Source organism: Pygoscelis adeliae, unplaced genomic scaffold (genome assembly GCF_000699105.1).
Source record: "Pygoscelis adeliae isolate BGI_AS28 unplaced genomic scaffold, ASM69910v1 Scaffold109, whole genome shotgun sequence".
NCBI lineage: Eukaryota > Metazoa > Chordata > Aves > Sphenisciformes > Spheniscidae > Pygoscelis > Pygoscelis adeliae.
Genome location: NW_008825556.1, coordinates 257,174 through 275,083, shown reverse-complemented (window position 1 = coordinate 275,083; position 17,910 = coordinate 257,174). Strand labels below are relative to the sequence as shown.

General features: G+C 46.8%; 1 protein-coding gene across 1 annotated transcript in view; it reads left to right on the top strand.

The window, feature by feature from the left end:
* The window catches only part of LOC103923831 (keratin, type II cytoskeletal cochleal-like), a 45,374-nt gene that overhangs the window by 867 nt on the left and 26,597 nt on the right, over nt 1–17,910 (top strand). The window contains exons 4-5 of the mRNA XM_009332257.1: nt 6,833–6,923; nt 16,450–16,605. Coding sequence (XP_009330532.1) covers nt 6,833–6,923; nt 16,450–16,605 — 247 coding nt within the window. The remainder of the gene's footprint in view (nt 1–6,832; nt 6,924–16,449; nt 16,606–17,910) is intronic.

The following is a 17,910-nucleotide window of genomic DNA, read 5'->3' as shown; positions in this document are numbered from 1 at the left end:
CACAGGCTCTGTGGAGATAACCTGTCCAATGTAAATGTCTGTAAGTATCTGTACATCGTCTCCTCTGCAGAATGGCTTTTACCCTGGGTTTCGTGAGGATTCCCAGGCCGTCACTTGATGTACAGCGAGTCTGTCCTTCTCTTGCAGCTGTGGTAGGCAGAACCACCATTGCTGGAGGCAGAGCTGGTGGCTTTGGAGCCGGCAGTGGCATGGGAGGAGGAGTATGTACGGTCGGAGGAGGAAGCATCATTGGAGGCAGTTGTGGCGTGGGAGGAGGAATACTCAGCGGTGGCTTCTCTTCTGGAAGTGGAAGAATGTGCGGCTCTGGAGGTGGCAACTTCATCGCAGGGGGTGGATCTTCCTCTGTGCGGAGATGTGTCACAACCACAACGGTCAAATCTTCAGGTGTAAAATACTGAGCCCTGACCTCAGTCCCTCCAAGGAAAGAAGCATCTTTTCCTTTCTCCAGCCAGCAGCACAGCCCCTTCCATCCTGAACCGGTATCCAGCAAAGAAATGAACTGTTTCCCTTATAGCTCACAACCTCCTTAAATCATCCTGCCCAAGGGGAGATTTGCAGTGAAACACCATCCTGTTGGCAGAGCCCGCCTCCTCTCCGAGCTCCACCAGCCTCCAGGGATGAAAGACCTCCCTTGTGGGTACCAGGGACTGCAGAGCTCATCCGAGCATCTTTCGTTGCGCTTCTTGCTGCTACCCCCGGCTGCTGCCCTGGCTGAGGAGGAGCGTGTATAAAACTGCTCTTTCCTTTCACTTTTTAAGGTCTCTTTTTCAATGGCCGTGTTTCCCTTGCAACTTCCGCGTGTCTTGCATGTTGCCCACATGCTTGTTTCAGCTATATCAGGAATTCACGCAAGCAGAAGAAACGTGATAATGTCTCATAGTCAGATTTAGGAGTGAGAAACAGGTCTCTGGAGATGTCCACCTTCTCTCGGTGGAGTAATTTGGCAGCTTTAATATTTTATAGATTCCTTTCCCTCTTCTCCTTCACACCTGACGTATGTATGGCCTTATTGCAAACTTTCCGTTGCGTGAACCCTGCTGCATGGTTGCTTTCTACCAGCACCCCTTTCCTCCAAGTTCTTGCATTACTAATAAACTGCAGACAGATGAAAAGATATCTTTGTGTCGTCTTATCACTTAATGGTCCCCAGGGGAGGGAAAACATGCTTTGTTGTTCACCATAACGAATGGCAGTGCCCATGGTGCTCTGTCCTATGGTGCAAATCACTGAGCGCCATGAACTGCCCAGCTGAGGTGAGGAAGATGGCCCTTCTCTCTCCTCTTAGGAGGTGCCGTCTTGCTCCTCCACAGTAGACTCCCCCTCTCTCTGTGGGGTAGGAGAGCCATGGCTGTGAGGAGTGTGGCACAAGAAGGGAACATGTGATGTCAATCTAGTGGCAAAGAGGTGGGGGGATTGCGCTCATCCCAAGCATAGCAGGATGAAGTGTCCAGCCGTTGGTTGATGGGCACCTCAGGAGCGAGGCAGGCAGGACCACCAGCGGGAACATTGTGGTTGGGACGTGGCAATGAATAGCAGCAGTTGGTCTGTGGTGATCTGGATGTGATGGCTTGAACATGGTGGTCTGAACAAGGCAGTTGTGGCATTTGGACTGGGCAGTTTGAACATGGCCATTGGGATGTAGCAGTTGGACTTGGCAGATTGAACACAGCCGTTAGGATGGGCTGGTTTGAACAGGGCCATTGGGATGTGGTGGTTTGAACGTGACAGTTGGGATGTGGCAGTTGGACTGGGGTGGTTTGACCACTGCCATTGGGCTGTGGCAGTTTGAACATGGCCATGGGGGTGTGGCAGTTAGCGCCAGTCCTCGGCACAGCTGTCATCCCAAGAGGACACACAGCCAACCCATCATCACCACGCAGTGGCTCAGTCCTGATGGTGCCTGGAGCTCCCGCCCAGGTGCTCTGGAGGCCTTGATGGGGAAGGACATCAGCAACAGGTCTGTAGTGGGCAGTTAATGCACCGATGAAGAGTGGTTGTCCTCCACCCTTGGCTGGCACAAGGGCAAGCAGCACCATCTATCTGATGAGCAGGGCTCTTACATGGGCACTGGCACCTCATACGTGAGCGGTGGGAAGGCCTGAAGACGCTATGTGGACACAAATTACTCATGAAAAAAAGCAGCGTGAAAGTATGAGACACAGCCTCAAACCTGCTATTATAACTCCAGATTGCCCAGCCAGGCTAGTCATTAGCCCCATCGAAATAACATCCCATTGCAACCAAATTAATTTGATTAATGCTTGGCTGGATTCTTCTCCAGCATTGGGAGGAGCGAGAGCCGGACCAGTAGGTGAATCAACCCTGACTGTACTGTAGCGTGTGCATTACCCTGGTGCAGTCTCGGGGCTTGTCAGATAAAAGTACAGAAATGGAGAAGATCTGAATTGCAGAGTCCTTGCCATCTACATGAACAAAACAAACAAGGAAGAAATGATAGTTCTTATTTGAACTAGTGTTACTCTCATGCCGCTTTTCTTATTTTCCCACAAATACTCCTTCAGTTGACACACCTGACTTCTTAATCTGATGTTTATACCAGGCTGTAATATGCCTTATTCACTTGTTTGAATAAACAATGACATTTCTGATTCTAAAATCTATAGGTTGGGATGGCAGAGACCAAGAAGTCATCTCCTACTTCCTCATCCCAGTGAAGAGTCCAAGGACAGGTACAGACCAAGATGGTGCGAAGCCCTAGAGCATTCCTGGGGACTTCCTTGGGAGGACGGCAGAGAGAGTGAAGATCTCCAGTGCGTTGAAACCCAGGAAGCCAAAGGTGCAGGCTTCATCCTGCAGAAAACCACAGCTTTTTATAAGTTCCCTGAGTTCTTCCTGGAGGGGGGCCAGGCTGTTACACAGAGGTGCCGCAGTTTATCTTTCCTATCTGCTGTGCTCATGAAAAAGGGAGTAATGCTAATTGCTCGAGTACATCATGCTTGAACAAAAGATTGTAACAGCCCAGTGACTGGGCTCCCCTTCGTTTGCTCCATGGGGCACTGTGCTAGCTGCTAGCTCTGGTGTAAAAGTAGACCCATATTTGCAGCAACGGGGCCTGTTTTGCTTAAAACAAGTGAATTTACTTGTGAAACAGCCTCTGTGTGATCAAGCCAATGATAACTCTTCAATACTTTTTGGTCGAGCTGTTCCCATTTTGGACATAGAGGATAAAAAATACAGAATAAATATATTTTTTGTTGGTTTGTAAGTTCTGGTTTTCTACAGAGAAGGACATGTGCTGTCTATGCTAATACAAAATCTGCCCCTAGGAGTCTCCTGTGCGCTCTGCTTAGGCGCTCACAAGAACCTGCCTGAGTTTTCAGATCATTTTTGGCTTGCAAAGATTGGACTTCAAAGTGAGATGGCAAATGCCTTACTCCTAGCGTTTACCACTGAGTCTCCATCACTCAGTCCGAGTAACGTGGGGTTGTAAGATAGAGTCTGGGATTGCCGGCCTCTCCAGTCACCACTGGTTTAGTGCAAGACCACTGGTGGCTAGATGCCCTGTGGCTCAGAGGACAGTTAGGTCTGAGCTGGTGGGACTCAGAGCACTCTTCCTTCCACCAAGCATCGTTGAGGTGGAACAGAAAGGAGATCTCACCCTCAACAAAGCCAAAAGCAAACTGGATGAACTCTGCAGAGCCCTCAGTGGAGCCAAAGAGGAGCTTGGCCATGCACTGAAGGAATATCAGGACTTGTTGAGTGTGAAGATAGCCCTGGACATTGAGATTGCCATGTGCAGGAGAGGAGAGCAGGTAGATGTCTATCATATAACCTGGTTCAGGGTGTGAGTGGTGCAATATTCTTTGCATTAGAACATGGAAAGAAATGTCTCTTCTCCCAGCTAGCGATAGGATGAGAGGAAATGGCCTCAAGTTGCGCCAGGGGAGGTTTAGATTGGACGTGAGGAAAAATTTCTTTACTGAAAGAGTGGTTAAACACTGGAACAGGCTGCCCAGGGAAGTGGTTGAGTCACCGTCCCTGGAGGTATTTAAAAGATGTGTAGATGAGGTGCTTAGGGACACGGTTTAGTGGACATGGTGGTGTTGGGTCGACGGTTGGACTTGATGATCTTAGAGGTCTTTTCCAACCTTAATGATTCTATGATTCTATGATTCTAAATATAATAGGTGCAATATTTTATGAGCTTATTGGGGAATGGATCCAGGTGGCATTATATTGGCAGTAATTAGAGCTGTAATGAGTTTTTAATTGTTACTAATCATCCATATTATGGGAGGGCCTCAGAAGCTACCAAGATTGCTTCCCTTGGGTTGGTCACTGTGCAAATACGGAGGAGACTCACCCACTTTGTAGTCTTATTGGATATGACAGCGAAGAGGTAAGCAGGAAACATTTGTTTTTATGAGTGGAACTGCTTTGTTGAAAGGATGGGAACATTGTCTCCTGAGAGGTAATCTGCCTCTGCATCCTTGATATTTACGTGGCACATACCTCCTGAGCAGCTGGAGTCCTTCACGATCCTGAAGGATGAGACGTTCAGGGCAATGAAGCTGAGGTGCAGAGGTTATAGGAGGTTAAGTGTGGAAATCAGCATCCTTTGGTCCCTTATCTACACTTCAAACAGCAACAGCAACATCCCCAGCTCACTCACCTCCAACTCGACTTGTCTAAGTTCAAACCTAGCTCAAATACTCACTAGAAAACCCGCTGACTTTCTCAAGAGAGACTGAAATCAGCATATCACGAAAGCAGCAACCACCACCAAATATCTGGGCTTGGAAGGAGTTTTAAAACCCAACGGTGAAAAACTTAAAAGCTTCTGTAAGCAAACTCATTGGCAAACGTACCTAAAGCTACGTAGCTACCAAAGAAATTTAGCTAAGGAGCAAAGTGGAGCTCTTCTGTTTGCTTTTTCAAGCTGTGTTCCTGTTCTTTTCTTCTAGATGCTAAAATACCTCCTTCCTTGCCTCTTCAGACCCTGGCTGCTCTTGCCTTGGATTCATCACGAGTGAAACTGGTTCTGTTGTCAGTCTCCAGGGATGTCTTGTGCCAGCAGGGCAAATCTTGCTGACTGGCTTACTGGGATCCAAGGAAGCCTGTGTCTTGAAGCATCATCTAGGGCTTTGCAGGAGAATTTGGGCCCTTCATCTAAGTTAATATTCACCTCAACTTTGATTGCAGAGATTGTGCCAACAGTCAAGCGCCTTTCATCCCAGCCCTTTCTTCCTGTTTGATGTCAGCCCCGTTCCTCCGTGCTCAATGAACTGCAAGCAAATCACATGCTGCTCCTGTGTTACGTGTCTCTGAACAAAATATCTGCTCCCACATAGCCAGGTGACCTGGATGAGTGCTGCCAGTGGATGTGGTGTACCTCCAGCTCCCTCCATTTCATCCAGTGCTCTCTCAGCTAAAGCTGGGACGGGTAGAGCAGGATTTGCAGAGCTTATGGCAACCACATCATCTGTGTTTGGTGCTGACAGCAAACCTTCCTCCTCTTCTTCCTCACACCCACTCTGGCTTGGATGCTGGTGCTTCTCTGCCCTTCATCTTGCTTCCACACTCACTAGCTCTGCCCTAAGAGTGGGCTGACATTCCCTTAGATCATGATCCCACAATCCACATTTTCTGGCCAGCTCTATTGCTGGTGCCCATCAGGCCTAGCTGAAAGTCTACATGACATGACATGGCATGGCTTGGCATGGCATGACAACATCTACTCTTAACTAGAAGTACGGGTTGAAGCAATTCTACATCTCCCATAGCCTGGGGACCTGGGCTTGCTGGGCAGACCTGATGAAGATAGGGTAGACATGGCCACAAAATGCCACTAGAGGGCTTGCAGCCTGTGCAAGGGACACTGCCCCGTTCTCACACACACCTGAACCTGCTATTGTTCTCCAGGTCAATGACAAATTGACTTTCCCATAAATTATCAGTCAGGCTGAGATGGGAATTTCAGGTTGTGTAGAAAACCACCACCTAAAGGAAGGACCGGCTCCATTCTTAGTGCAGTCATCACTCACAAGTGACAGCCTGATGAAAGATGAAAGGACAAGTGGTGTGTTGCATTTGCCAATAACTGTGTTTGTGGCAGATCTGTCTGAGCTGCAGGTCCTTTGCCTTGCCTGACCTTTACAGGGTTTGATATGGGGCCAGAATCAACTGAAACAGGAAACGGTCCTTGTCTCAGACTTGGACAGCCACTTCATGCTGGTCCTGGAGGTCCTCAGACCAGCCTCCCTTCCTCCTCCCCCATAAAACCACTCTGAAGTCCCTAGAATAAGTTCTCTAATTTTTTTTTGTGCTTCCACAGGTGTTTGAAATCTGCTGGAGTAAAGGCCGGGCTGGCAGCCAAGGAACCAAGCCCTTCAGCTGACTTGTGTTGCTTTCTTTTCACCTCTCCGACCAAGCCCAGTTCCTTGCAGACACATAAAGAGGAAATACACTGATCCTCTGTTAGAGGGTCTGGTTTTGTGCCACGGCCTTGTCCGTTTGAAATAAAGCAGCCAAACAAGGGCAAGGGTAGCTCTGGTATTGTCGTACCTGCCAGCAGCACAGCCTGCCTGAAACCTTTTGGTCTGAGAAAGAAATGCTTCTGTGGCTTTGCAGTAGAAGTCTCTCCAGAAATGGTGGGAATAGAAGTGTTTCCTACAGGTTGAAAGTTCTCAGCTGGGAGGGCACTTCGGTGCTGAGTGCTCCTAAGGTGGCGTGGCAAATCTTTTTGGTGAAAACAGGTCGTTTGTTGGAAAAAGATATGCTAGTTAACCTCCATCACATCTGCTGACATCCAAGAAGTCACCCTGAACCAAGACTTCCTGGCACCTCTCAGTCTCGATGTTGGCCCTGAGGTCTGGAAGGTGCAGATGCTGGAGAAGGAGCGAATCAAGTTCCTCAATGGAAACATTGCCTCCTTTGACAAGGTAGGAGTTGTAATTTTTTCACTGTTACACTTGTAAAGACTCCTGGTGGGATATGGCATTCAGGGGTAGGTAGATAGGTCCCTTTTCTGGAATATTAGGTAGGCAAATTGGGCTTTGGACAGGGGAGTTGATCTGGTGCTTGGATCTGACAGGCTGTGATGGCTGAGGTTACTCACACCAGGCTACCAAAACACTGGTAAATGAAATGGGATACTTCAGGCTTCGGGCACCCTTTGGCCCCGCTGGGGGCTCAGTGGTTATTTTTACACTAAGGTGTGCAGCAAACTGCTGCTCTGGATGGTTTTTAAAGCACAGACTGTGCCAGGCACCACTAGAGGGCTCAGAAAAGATTTTTAAATGCATAAAAGATAGATCTAAATTACTCTTTACTGCAAAGCGTTAGCAGTCTGTCTCCCTGCAAGGTAGAGAGCCAGCATGCCTGTGGCTCCAAAGGGTTTTTGGTGACAATATATGAATTTTGTTTCAAAAACCAATGTATGGTTTTGTTTGTACAGCACCTAGCACAGACAATTGATGGCCCCGACTGAGGTTTAACAGTGTTTAAAACTTTTGTATATTGGAAGATTTGAAAGCAGCATGATTTGGGAAGGACTGTGACCTTTTGAGTCTCAGGGTTACTTCTAGAGAGTAGAAGTAACTACTCTTCTTGGCTCTTCCCAGCAGTGGCATGCCTTTGCCAGTCGTTCTGGTGTGCAAATCGGCCTCTGTTCCTGGGGACTGGCATTCTTCTGCCTTGGTGAGCAAAGTGCAGCTGCAGGCCAGGGTGGAAATGGCTGATGGATGAGATAATTCCCGGGATGTTAATACTTCAGTTCCATCCCTCTTGGGCCGTGTAGCAATGCCGATAACTTGCTGCTAACGTGGACAAGAGTTGCAGCATGTCCCCTAACAGAGCTGAGTGCTCAGCAGATTTTTATTTTTCTTCCCCAAACCGGAGGTTGAATGCGGACCCGGGAGAATTTCCTTTGCTAAAGGACAACTTTGAGTGGCAGCTCATCATGGGTGCCTCTTGAAGTGCCAGGACTGCCCATGGTCATCATTTGAAATGCCCTACCCCTGTGCCACAATATGAACGGCGGTATCTGCAGGCTTTGAGTGATCAAACCAGCCTTTGTAGATTTTATGATACTCTCCCACCTAAAAGAAACCATACTAAATGTTGCCCTACGAAGCTTGCCCTAAACCCTACGGACTTATGTTGTGTGCAGTAATAGCAACCCCCACATCGTGCACTCGCGTGATAAATACTGCTGCAGTGCAGCCTGGGCCTCTGAGCAAACTACTTCCACCCCCAGCTCTTCCCCGAGACTTGCAGCCAGCACGTTAACAGATCCCCTGGGCCATGAGACAGGCAGCCAAATACCATATCCTACCCAGGCAGCTTTTCCAGAGCAGAGGGACGTGGTAGCCTGAACCACCAGCCCCTGGCTAGTGCTGCGCACAAGCGGGCACAAGATGCGCGTGGTCCTGAGGAGTGCTGGTGGGAGGCGATGGCATGTTGCCCTCCCCGGGCCCATTGCACCACCAGCTCGAAGGTGCACGTCAGCAAGCCGTGCCCAACCCACCGTGCAAAACCTGCTGGCCCAGACCCAAACAGTGCTCTGTGGCAGTGCTCCAAAAGCGATCAGACGCTGTTCTGGCATGCAGCGAGAGCGAGGGGGCTGCCAGTCTCAACTTCTTTGGAAAAAGCTGAAATAAGGGCTTGGCCGTCAAATTATGTTTTGCGACTGCTGCTGTGAACTGGAGCTTTTAACTGGGAGATGCCATGAGACAGGAACTCGTTGATTTGCTGGGGGAGCGCCAGGTCCTGAGTTCTGGACACCGTATGGCCTTGGTGTCTGGGTAAAGAAGTGTGGGCGTGGGACTGGGACAAGTTAGCATGATGGGATGGATCTTCCAGGCATAGTACCGTTTATGATGGTCTAAAGTGCTTCTGAAAGTCAGGTATCTCATGATGCCACAGGTCTCTTCAGAGGATAAATGCTGGGGAATCTCGTACCTTTGGGTCAAACTCAGTTGCTGGTCATCGTCACATCTTCCACCAGTCAGGCCATTGCAAATCCAGGAGAGACTGGTGGAATGTGGCTTGTCTGAAACTGTGGACATGCACAATATACCTGGCAGAACCCCTCTGATGGAAGAGTCCTCTTGGCTAAGAAATGCCATCCTTTAAAACACTGCTGGCATTATCTGTAAGGTTGTGTTAAAAGAAGCTTTCACTAACGCTGTTATTATGTGTGGAAAGAAAGATACCTTCAAGGGTGGATTCTCCGGAGAGGGAATCACCTTCTGGAGGTGGTGATGAGCTTTGCAAAGAACCTAAACGGCTAGAGGAGCCAAAATTCTTGCTTCAGAGTCGGGCGTCACGTGATGCCTACACTAGGTGACTTTTCTTCAGACCTTTTCCCTTGCTGGGCGGGAGGTCTAGTCTGAGAATAATCAAAGTTCTGGTGCTTTTTGTGTTGCTCTACCTTTTTGTCCACCTGTTTTGTTGTCCTGTGGATGCTGTTATTGCTGCTGCAGAGCTAATGATAGCAATTGAGGTTCCAATAACTCAAGAGTGATTTACTCAACCGATCACAAAGCCTGACCTTAATTGGACTAATTATCAGCTCTAAGCCAATTGGGAGGCCAGCCCTGGTGATATGTAAGTGTGATTGGGTGTGGTGAACTTCCCAGATGTAATGACACTCTGCCCAGAGAAGGCAGCACTGGGACCCACTTCTTTTGTAGGCTGGTAATCGCATTGTTTACTGGATTTTGAACATCTGCCAGAATTATTTCAGCTGTTTCAGCTTCCTGTGGGAAGGGATGTTATTAAAATTGTTCTCAATCATAAACAGTGTCTTCTGATGCTTGCCATACCTCTCTTAGCACGTTCTCTACCTCTACTCTCTGACCAAGTGAAGCGGTCCCCAAGGTCCCAAACCCTTAGAGAGGCCATTCCTGTGAGCACTGAGTGCTGGTGTCAATTACTGAAGTTCCAGCAACTCCCTTTACTTATTCGCACTGTGGATCTTGATCCAGAAGCTGCCCTAATATTTTTCCTCTATTTATATCATGGATGCCATGTACATTGACTATTTTTCTGCCGGGAAGCAGCTGCACATATAAAAAAGTCATGTTTTCTCATGACAGCTGGTGCATTTAACCTAGAGTTCAACTTAGTTCCCTCTTCATCCTCATTTTTCTTTTTTTTTTTTTTTTTTTTCTCTGCAGGCTGTATCTCTCCTCCTCCTGAAACCCTTTGGAGATTTAATCTCTGCCTTGCTCCAGCACCACACGCCCCAGCTCGAGGGCATCAGCTGCAAGTTTGCTGTGTGTGGAGGAACCAGGACTTGCTCAGCCTTTAAGAGATCTCGGGGATCAGAGAGCATAATATTTTGCATGAGGTTAGCCAATAAAGTAAAAAAAGTAATAAGCTTCTACTTCATCCACTCACTGCAGTTGTTAATAACAGCAATAGAAAAATTACGTCACTATTTTCACACATTATATTAAACTGATACTTTCACATTCTTGTAGGGGAAATAAGAGATTAACAGATATCATAATTATGATTAGTATTTTCTGAGTAGATAATTTAATATTCTAGGTGGTTACAAGTAAGTTATTAACTTGTTTACCTTCCTGTTAACCCAGAATAATTAGCCATTTATTAAAATAGCCATTAGTCACTTGTTAACGGGATTGTAAGGTAAAGTAATACCTTGTTTTGTATTAGAAGAATAGTTGCTGGTCCAGACCTGAGACTAAAATCAAGCCTTATCACAGCCCACCACCCTCCCCATTCAAAGTGTCTCAAGCAGGCAAGACAAAGATGGGAAGCGACCTACCCCTAGAAGTAGGGGACCTACCCCACACCAGGTAGAATTCATCCTGCCTGCCTAACTCTGGCTTTCTCAAAGTCAAAGGTCTAATCTAAAGCCGTCACGCAGGCTCCCTGCACAGTCGAGGAGAGAGGTTCATAGCTCCAGGGGCAGCTCTCCTTGCTCCTCGTAGGCTTTCCATCATTTCCCACACCGTGTCTCCTTAGCTTGCCTTGCTGTCATTGTACTTATGAACTGAGCACTTGCTTCCAACCTCTTACAGGTTGGTCTGTGCTGCCCCGACCTCTTGGTCTCCACCTTATTCTACTTGTTGTCCTTCCTCCACTCAAAAAGAAATCACTCGCATGCAAGCAGAGGTGCACTGTTGCTTCTTACCATCTGAAATGCCGTGGTCCACCGGTCGCTTCCTTACGTCTGTATTATGGAGCTGCTCCTGATGGAGAAGCCAGTGACAGGGACTGTGCCAAGTTCCTCCTTATCTATCCGTTGAGCTCACGTTGTTTGGAGTGGCCAGCTCTGCCCTCTCACCTTCAGTCCTAGCCTCCACCCTGGTTCTCTGCAATTCAACCACAGCATTTCCACAAAATGCTTCTGTTTACCAAAGACAAAACAACATTTTCCCCCAAAAACCATCCCCAACTGGCTGAACTCAGTACCCCCTTATATCAGTCTGTGTGGGACAAAGCCCTCCCATCTCAGGGGCTTCCCAGACCTCCTCTAATTATAGTTCCCTCGTCAGGAGGCTTCACTGTTTTACTATGAAGGGTTGACAACTCATGTAATTCTGAACATGCCCTGATATAGGGTGCTTTTTCTGTGGTCTCACAGCAACTTTCAGTTCACCCAGATGTAGGTCTGGGTGAGGGAAACTCCATCTGATCTCTGCGTACCATAGATCACATATGTGGGATCATATTCCTGCTCCCACCTTGAAGTGCCTGTATAATAAGTACAATACGGTCTTGCAGGCAAGGTGCTCTCCAAGCTGGGGAACCTCAGAATTAAAGTAGCATAAATCTTAGGTAGAATACCAGCATTTCACTTCTTTTCTGCCATTGCAAGGTTTTTGACACTTCTCTTCCTTTTGTTCTCTCCTCAGAATCTGTTACTGCCTTCACTGGCCACAGAAAAAGGTTATTGTTAGTCCCTGTGATGGAAGATGGGAGAAAATGAAAGTCTGTGGAATGAAAGGCATTTTTATTACTGTGTCTATGTGATCTCAGTCCCATTTTCTAAGTGACTTAGGGCCCTACTTATGCAGGTATTTAGGCAACTAGTGATCAAGATCTATTTCAATCCTGTGTGTGCATGTCTCTACTTTTTCTGGACAGCTATTAAATCTAAGTACTGTATTTATTAATGTACTACTCTACCACACTGCTGTGTGTCCACTGTACTGGTGTGCAGTAGTTATTTAATAGTAATACGTACATTACTGTACTTATTTACCTACCCTCTGCTCTGCCAGTGTGGCTTGTAATGATCACTAGGTTATGTCTGGCAGTGATGAAAAGTAGCTAGATCTTTCTTCTGAGACATCTGCAGGATTTTAGTCATTTAGGCTTTCTATTTTGAGCTGATTAAAATGGTCCTGCAAGAATGTAGAGGCATTTCCTTGAGCGTTAGCCTAAGTACTAGAATTTATTATTCCCATTTATTATTTGGGTTGACTGGAGCTGGACAGAGACGGATGTGGGTTGTGGAGGCTGGCAGGTTCCTGCATCAGTTGTGCTCAACTAGTTAAGCTTGGGTCTGTTCGTGAATTGTCTTTATGGTTTGAAATTGTTAATCCTTGGCACAGTCTCTGTGACATGGGTCTGACGGAGGACGGCTCAACTCGCGCTGCTTTCACCACCTGAAAGTCAGGAGTTGAGCGAGCTCTCCAGGTTCCCTTATGGTCCATAGAGGGAAATGAGACCATCCAGAAGGGCACGCTCATGTCACCTGTCTCAGAGGCTTCTCCAGATGGGAGGAACATCATCACCTGCTTCACGGATTGCTCTGGATGGGAGGAATAGCACGTGAATGTCCTGTGCTCTCTCCAACAGCTATACAAGAAGCCCAGGCAGCCAATTTTACATGAATAACTTTTGGGATGCAGTTTAAATTTATCTTAAAAATCCCCAACAACAAAAAGCCAGGTCGACCACGTGGCTATTTGAATAGCCCCTGAGGACTTCCACTCCCTGGTAGATTCTGTGATAACCCATCTCTGTGGTAAGGATGTTGGTTGAACCCGTGGTCCTTCTGGTCCGTGCATGTTGGGAACCGTTTTGCTGTTTCTTTCAAAGGATCAGAGCAGAAGCTACCCAGGCACATCCGAGAGCAATGCCAAGTCATTGCAGGGAAGAGGGAGGTATCACAGGAAGCTCCCCCTTCATCCGCAGGATGGGTGAACATCTCTCTGGATGCATCGCTGTTTCTGGAGCCAGCTCAACAGGTTCAGGTGTGGCTTGGCCTGTTGTGCCAAGGCTGACCTGGTGCCAGCAACGATCACAACAGCAGCCTACACACCGTGCTCTGGATTATGTGGCACGTGGGGTAGGATGGCTGCTCTTCTTGTGCAGGGTTTGCAGGAGGCCTTCTCAAGCAGGACATGGCTGCCTCAGAGACCAATGCAGTGGTTCTGTATGAATTGCCACCTGGTTTGCTTCACACAGCGAGCTGACGTATGTATTTAGGGCAATGATTTTGGATAGACATTTATCTAACAACTGTTCCACATGGAGCTGGCTTGTTTGGTCTGTGGGTGTTCCCTCCCCTAGGTCATAACACTTCCTTCCAAGGTCCATGTGGATAATCTAAAGTATTGCCTGATGCAGTGCGCGTTGGAATAAGCCACTCTCAAAATGGAAAGAGGAGGGATGAAGATGAATTGCACCCAAAGTAGTCATTGACAAACTCAACAGACAGGTGAACAACAGCAACCCTTTAGAAACTCTTGTGCATGTTGCTGAGGAATTGTTAAGGCAAGCGAAAGGGATGTTTTAGCTCAGACCTCACAAGGAAAATCATGGGTCATTGTCCACTGAGTCTCACCTCCTCCTGACATGAAGTCATGTATTGTCCTCCTAATCTTTACCTGAGCCTAATAATGGCTCCAAGGTCCCACAGGAGTTTGCAGGGAGCACATACAGTTCTGAAAGCATCTTTCAGCTTGACCGAAATATGGGAGTGAAGGAGGACAATTTACATTGGTTTCTCTTGAGATGCACCGGCATCTAGAAACTACTGAGCCCAACTAAAACAGAAGAAGAAAGATTTTTGTGTAATATCCTAATACTTTGGCAAACCTTACCCAGATGTGTTGAAATGGGTCTGTTGCCAGATTTTTAAAATCATGGTCATTACACATTTTTTTTTCTTTCACCATAATTATTCTTTCCAGCAGGACACAGAATTCTCAATCCAAGTAATTTTTATATAGGTATATAAAAAGGGGGAATTCAGTGGGAAATTTGGTTGAAATTCTCACTAAAACAGAGGTAACTAGTAAAGCTTAATTACAAAAAAGTAACATAAATGGAAGGTCTGGGCTACCAGTTGGCCATTCCTGGTGTAAGGCTAGAAGAGACCAAGTCTGGTAGGGAAAAGCAGTACTTCTCATCTGGTTGTCTGGAAAACCTGTGTCTACTTCTGGGAAAAGCCCTTCATCTGGTCGCTAAACATCCAAAATCTTGTCCACCTCAAGATATTTCAGCTGGTCTAATAACAGCTGGTCTAACCACCTCTCCCTACAAACCTTTCATTTAGGGGATTTACAAGGCACTTTCCAAATGGAGCCAGAGCAAGGATTACAAGCCCTGACCACGTAACCTCTATGTAACTGAAGGGTTCACGGTGTGGCTTTATTCAGCACCTTTGGAAGGAAGAGCATCCCATTCAGGTGAAGCCCAGCTCCTCCTAATGTTGTGTAGGGGACAAAGGGAAGGTGCTTGCCATATGGAAGTTGTTCCACCAGTGCTTTTGGAGACAGTGTGCCAGATCTCAGTTGTCTTCCTGAGATATCAGTCAAGGCTGAAGACTCTCAGAGGCATTGTCAGCAGCAGGACTTGGCTCCCAAATGCTTTTTAACGAGTCCATGGCCTTTGGGTCTTGCACTGGAGTGTGCTCAGACTGGAAAGGTGGAGTCTTGCACAGGGGTGAGGAGAGGAAAGAGGGATGGATCAGGCAGATGCTCAGTGGGAGAATCTGGTTAGAAAAGCTTGGAGCCCAGCTCTGTATTTGATATCTCAGCTACCCAGTAGCGCAGCCTTTAAGAAAAAAAAAAAAAAGCCACCCCACAAACAGGCAGTTTTAGTTCATGATCTAACTATTCCCACATGGAAGAGCAGCAGCAACCATAGCAGAAAGGTCAAGAGTCTATGGAAGTGATGGGTCATCTGTTCCCTAAGGTGACCTCATCTTAATCTTTAATAGTTAAAAAATTGGTTTAATTGATTAAAGTTTATCTCAGAGCTTTCTCTTTTCCATTTAAAACTCTGTATCCATTCACTTAAAGCTAAAATTGATACAGAGATTCCATTTTTTCCTGTTTTCTAGACACTATTTCAGCTTTATGAACCAAAGGCAGATTTTTTTTTTTTTTTAATGCCATTAGCAAGAAGACCAGATCGCAACACCTTCCCTCTCCCTGCAGAAGCAATACTAGCTGATGGGTGGATATACTGGGAATGAGAGAAAAGAGAGAATGGGAAGTTAAGGGAGCTGTAGTCTTTGCTTTCTGTAGTAGGTACTCCTGGTGATGCAGTGAAGCAAGGTGAGCCACCCCCAAGTCAATATGAGGACAATATCAAGGCCTTCTGCCTCCTGAAATGAAATGCCAAAAGAGGTGGGGAAATTTGAGAGAGAACAAACCATGGTAATGTGCATGGATAGCTGTGTGAACTGTAATTAATGATGGAGGGCAGGCTAATGAGATAAAGAAATCTCGTCTGAGCAAAGCTCATGAGTCAAGCAGGATTTGGGGAATTTCACAATTCCTCCACTGGTGCGTGGTGTTTACTCTGACCTCTCTTCAGGCAGCCATTAATTGCTGCCTGATGAACCAAACCTGATAACAACATTAACAGACCTGCTAATTACCCCATGGAATGGAGACGAACTCCTCCAGAATGTATAAAGGAGAACTTTCGTCACCCCCACCAGAGGAGCTGAGGATCCTTCATTCTCATTTCTCCTCCTGTTTTACACCCTTCCCCACCTGCTCTCTCGTCTTCTCTTAACGCTCTGAAAGCGACGCTATGAGCCAACGTTTCTCCAGATTTGGGGATGGGAATTTCAGTTCTTCTTCTGCTCACTGTGGCACGCTGGGTGGTGGGAGAAGTTCATCTACTGTAAGCCATTGTGAAGACAATAGAGGAGAAGAAAGATACAGTGGTTATGAGTATGGTTATGGCAGCAGGAGTCTCCACAACCTTGGTGGGTTTAGGAATGTTTCTGCTGGTGGATGCTACGGAGGAGAAGGAAGAGGATATGGGAGGTGCCTGGGATTTGGTGGTAGGAGACATCTTGATAGGGGCTTTGGTAGACAAGGATATTTTGTGGGAGCTTTTCAAGGTGGTGAAGCAGGGCTCGGTAGCATGTGTGGAAGAAGTTCAGGCAGGGAGGTGCTTGGAGGAGGCCTTGGTAGAAGTGCCTTTGGTGAACAAGGGGCTGGACAGCGTTTTGGGCAGGCTGGTGTTAGCAGAGGCATCGAGGAGGTCCGTGTCAATACCAACTTGCTGAGGCCAATACAAGTACAAGTTGATCCTGAGTTCCAGAGAGTGCGGTCAGATGAGAAAGAGCAGATTAAGGCTCTCAACAACAAATTTGCATCATTCATTGATAAGGTGAGTCCCTGTTCTCTTTTTGACTTGTTATCTGGGCATGGGGAATTATAAGGGGTGCTGCTCTGCCTGTGTGAGTCATGGGGAGACCTTTACATTGCATCTACTCCCCCCCAAAATCACAGCGTTGGCTAGATTCCCTTGGGCTGGTGAGAAGTTCTTAATAGCTTGCTATAAATGCCGCTGCATGAATCACTTACATTTAGCCTTGGGATAAGTCTTTGTGGCAGGACAATAACAAACTACTGGGATGTCACCGACACATTAACACACTTTTCTTTTGAGGAAAAGGGTTTCTGCATGGCTAACAGTATTCTGGTGCCTGGGAATTGTTGATGCTAGCAGGAAAAATGGGTGAGGGACTTGGACATCCTTGATGTGTTCTGTTTTTCTTTCTCAAGCAAAGCAAAATGTTGCATTTCTCTGAATTACAAAACAAATTACTTCTTTTCTTGGAGGTCCTAGCCTCTTTCAGGTGGCCAGTGTCTCCCACATCTTTCTTCTTTATCTCTTCCTTAGTTTACCCTACAATACTTTCACCTCTGTCTGCAGTCTTGCCTTCTCTTTTGTTTCTCCTCACAGACAGGGGAACAAAACAGCCACAAAAACACTTCTACTGGCGCAGACCTGACATATGCCTTTGTTTGGGTGGTGACATGTGTCTCGGCATAGGGTGGAAGCTTGTATTGTTTGTTACATGTGAAGACTTAAGAGTTTCTTGTATTACGCTACAGAAAAGGTGTTGGTTACACCCAGAAGTTTTAAGCACGCTTAGTCCTGAAAAATAGGAGTGCTTTTGACCCTTTTTTTTTTTTTTAAACCTTCTGGATGTCAGCTTCCAGGTTATAACCGGTTTAGTGTCCCAGCTGAAGAGATTCTATCCCTCTGGTTTCCAAAAATACCAGCTCTGCATGTTATAGGTCTTTCTGACCTTCTTCTCTAAGGCAAGGTACATCTAGGAAGAGAGTGGTCATGTGTGGTCTTCTGAGAGGGGGCTAACTCTTCTCATGTATTTGGGTGTCTAAGGTACTTCAGAAACAGCTGAAGTCTCCCGCCACCCCTATCATCCCCCTACCTATCGTACATTTAAGAGATGAAAAGCCAGCAAAGATTTCAGTATCAACTTTGAGAAGCAGGAATAAAATCATACCCTTATGCAACAGATTGGGAAAAAAGAGGTGCCCCCCCTTTTAGGCTAAGCTGTCTCGTGCGTTGGTCCCAGTGTTACTACAGTTGGTCCCACCTGACGAAACCTCTAGGTGTTACTGCGTTGGAAACATTAATTAGGATTTGTTTTGCTATAGGGAC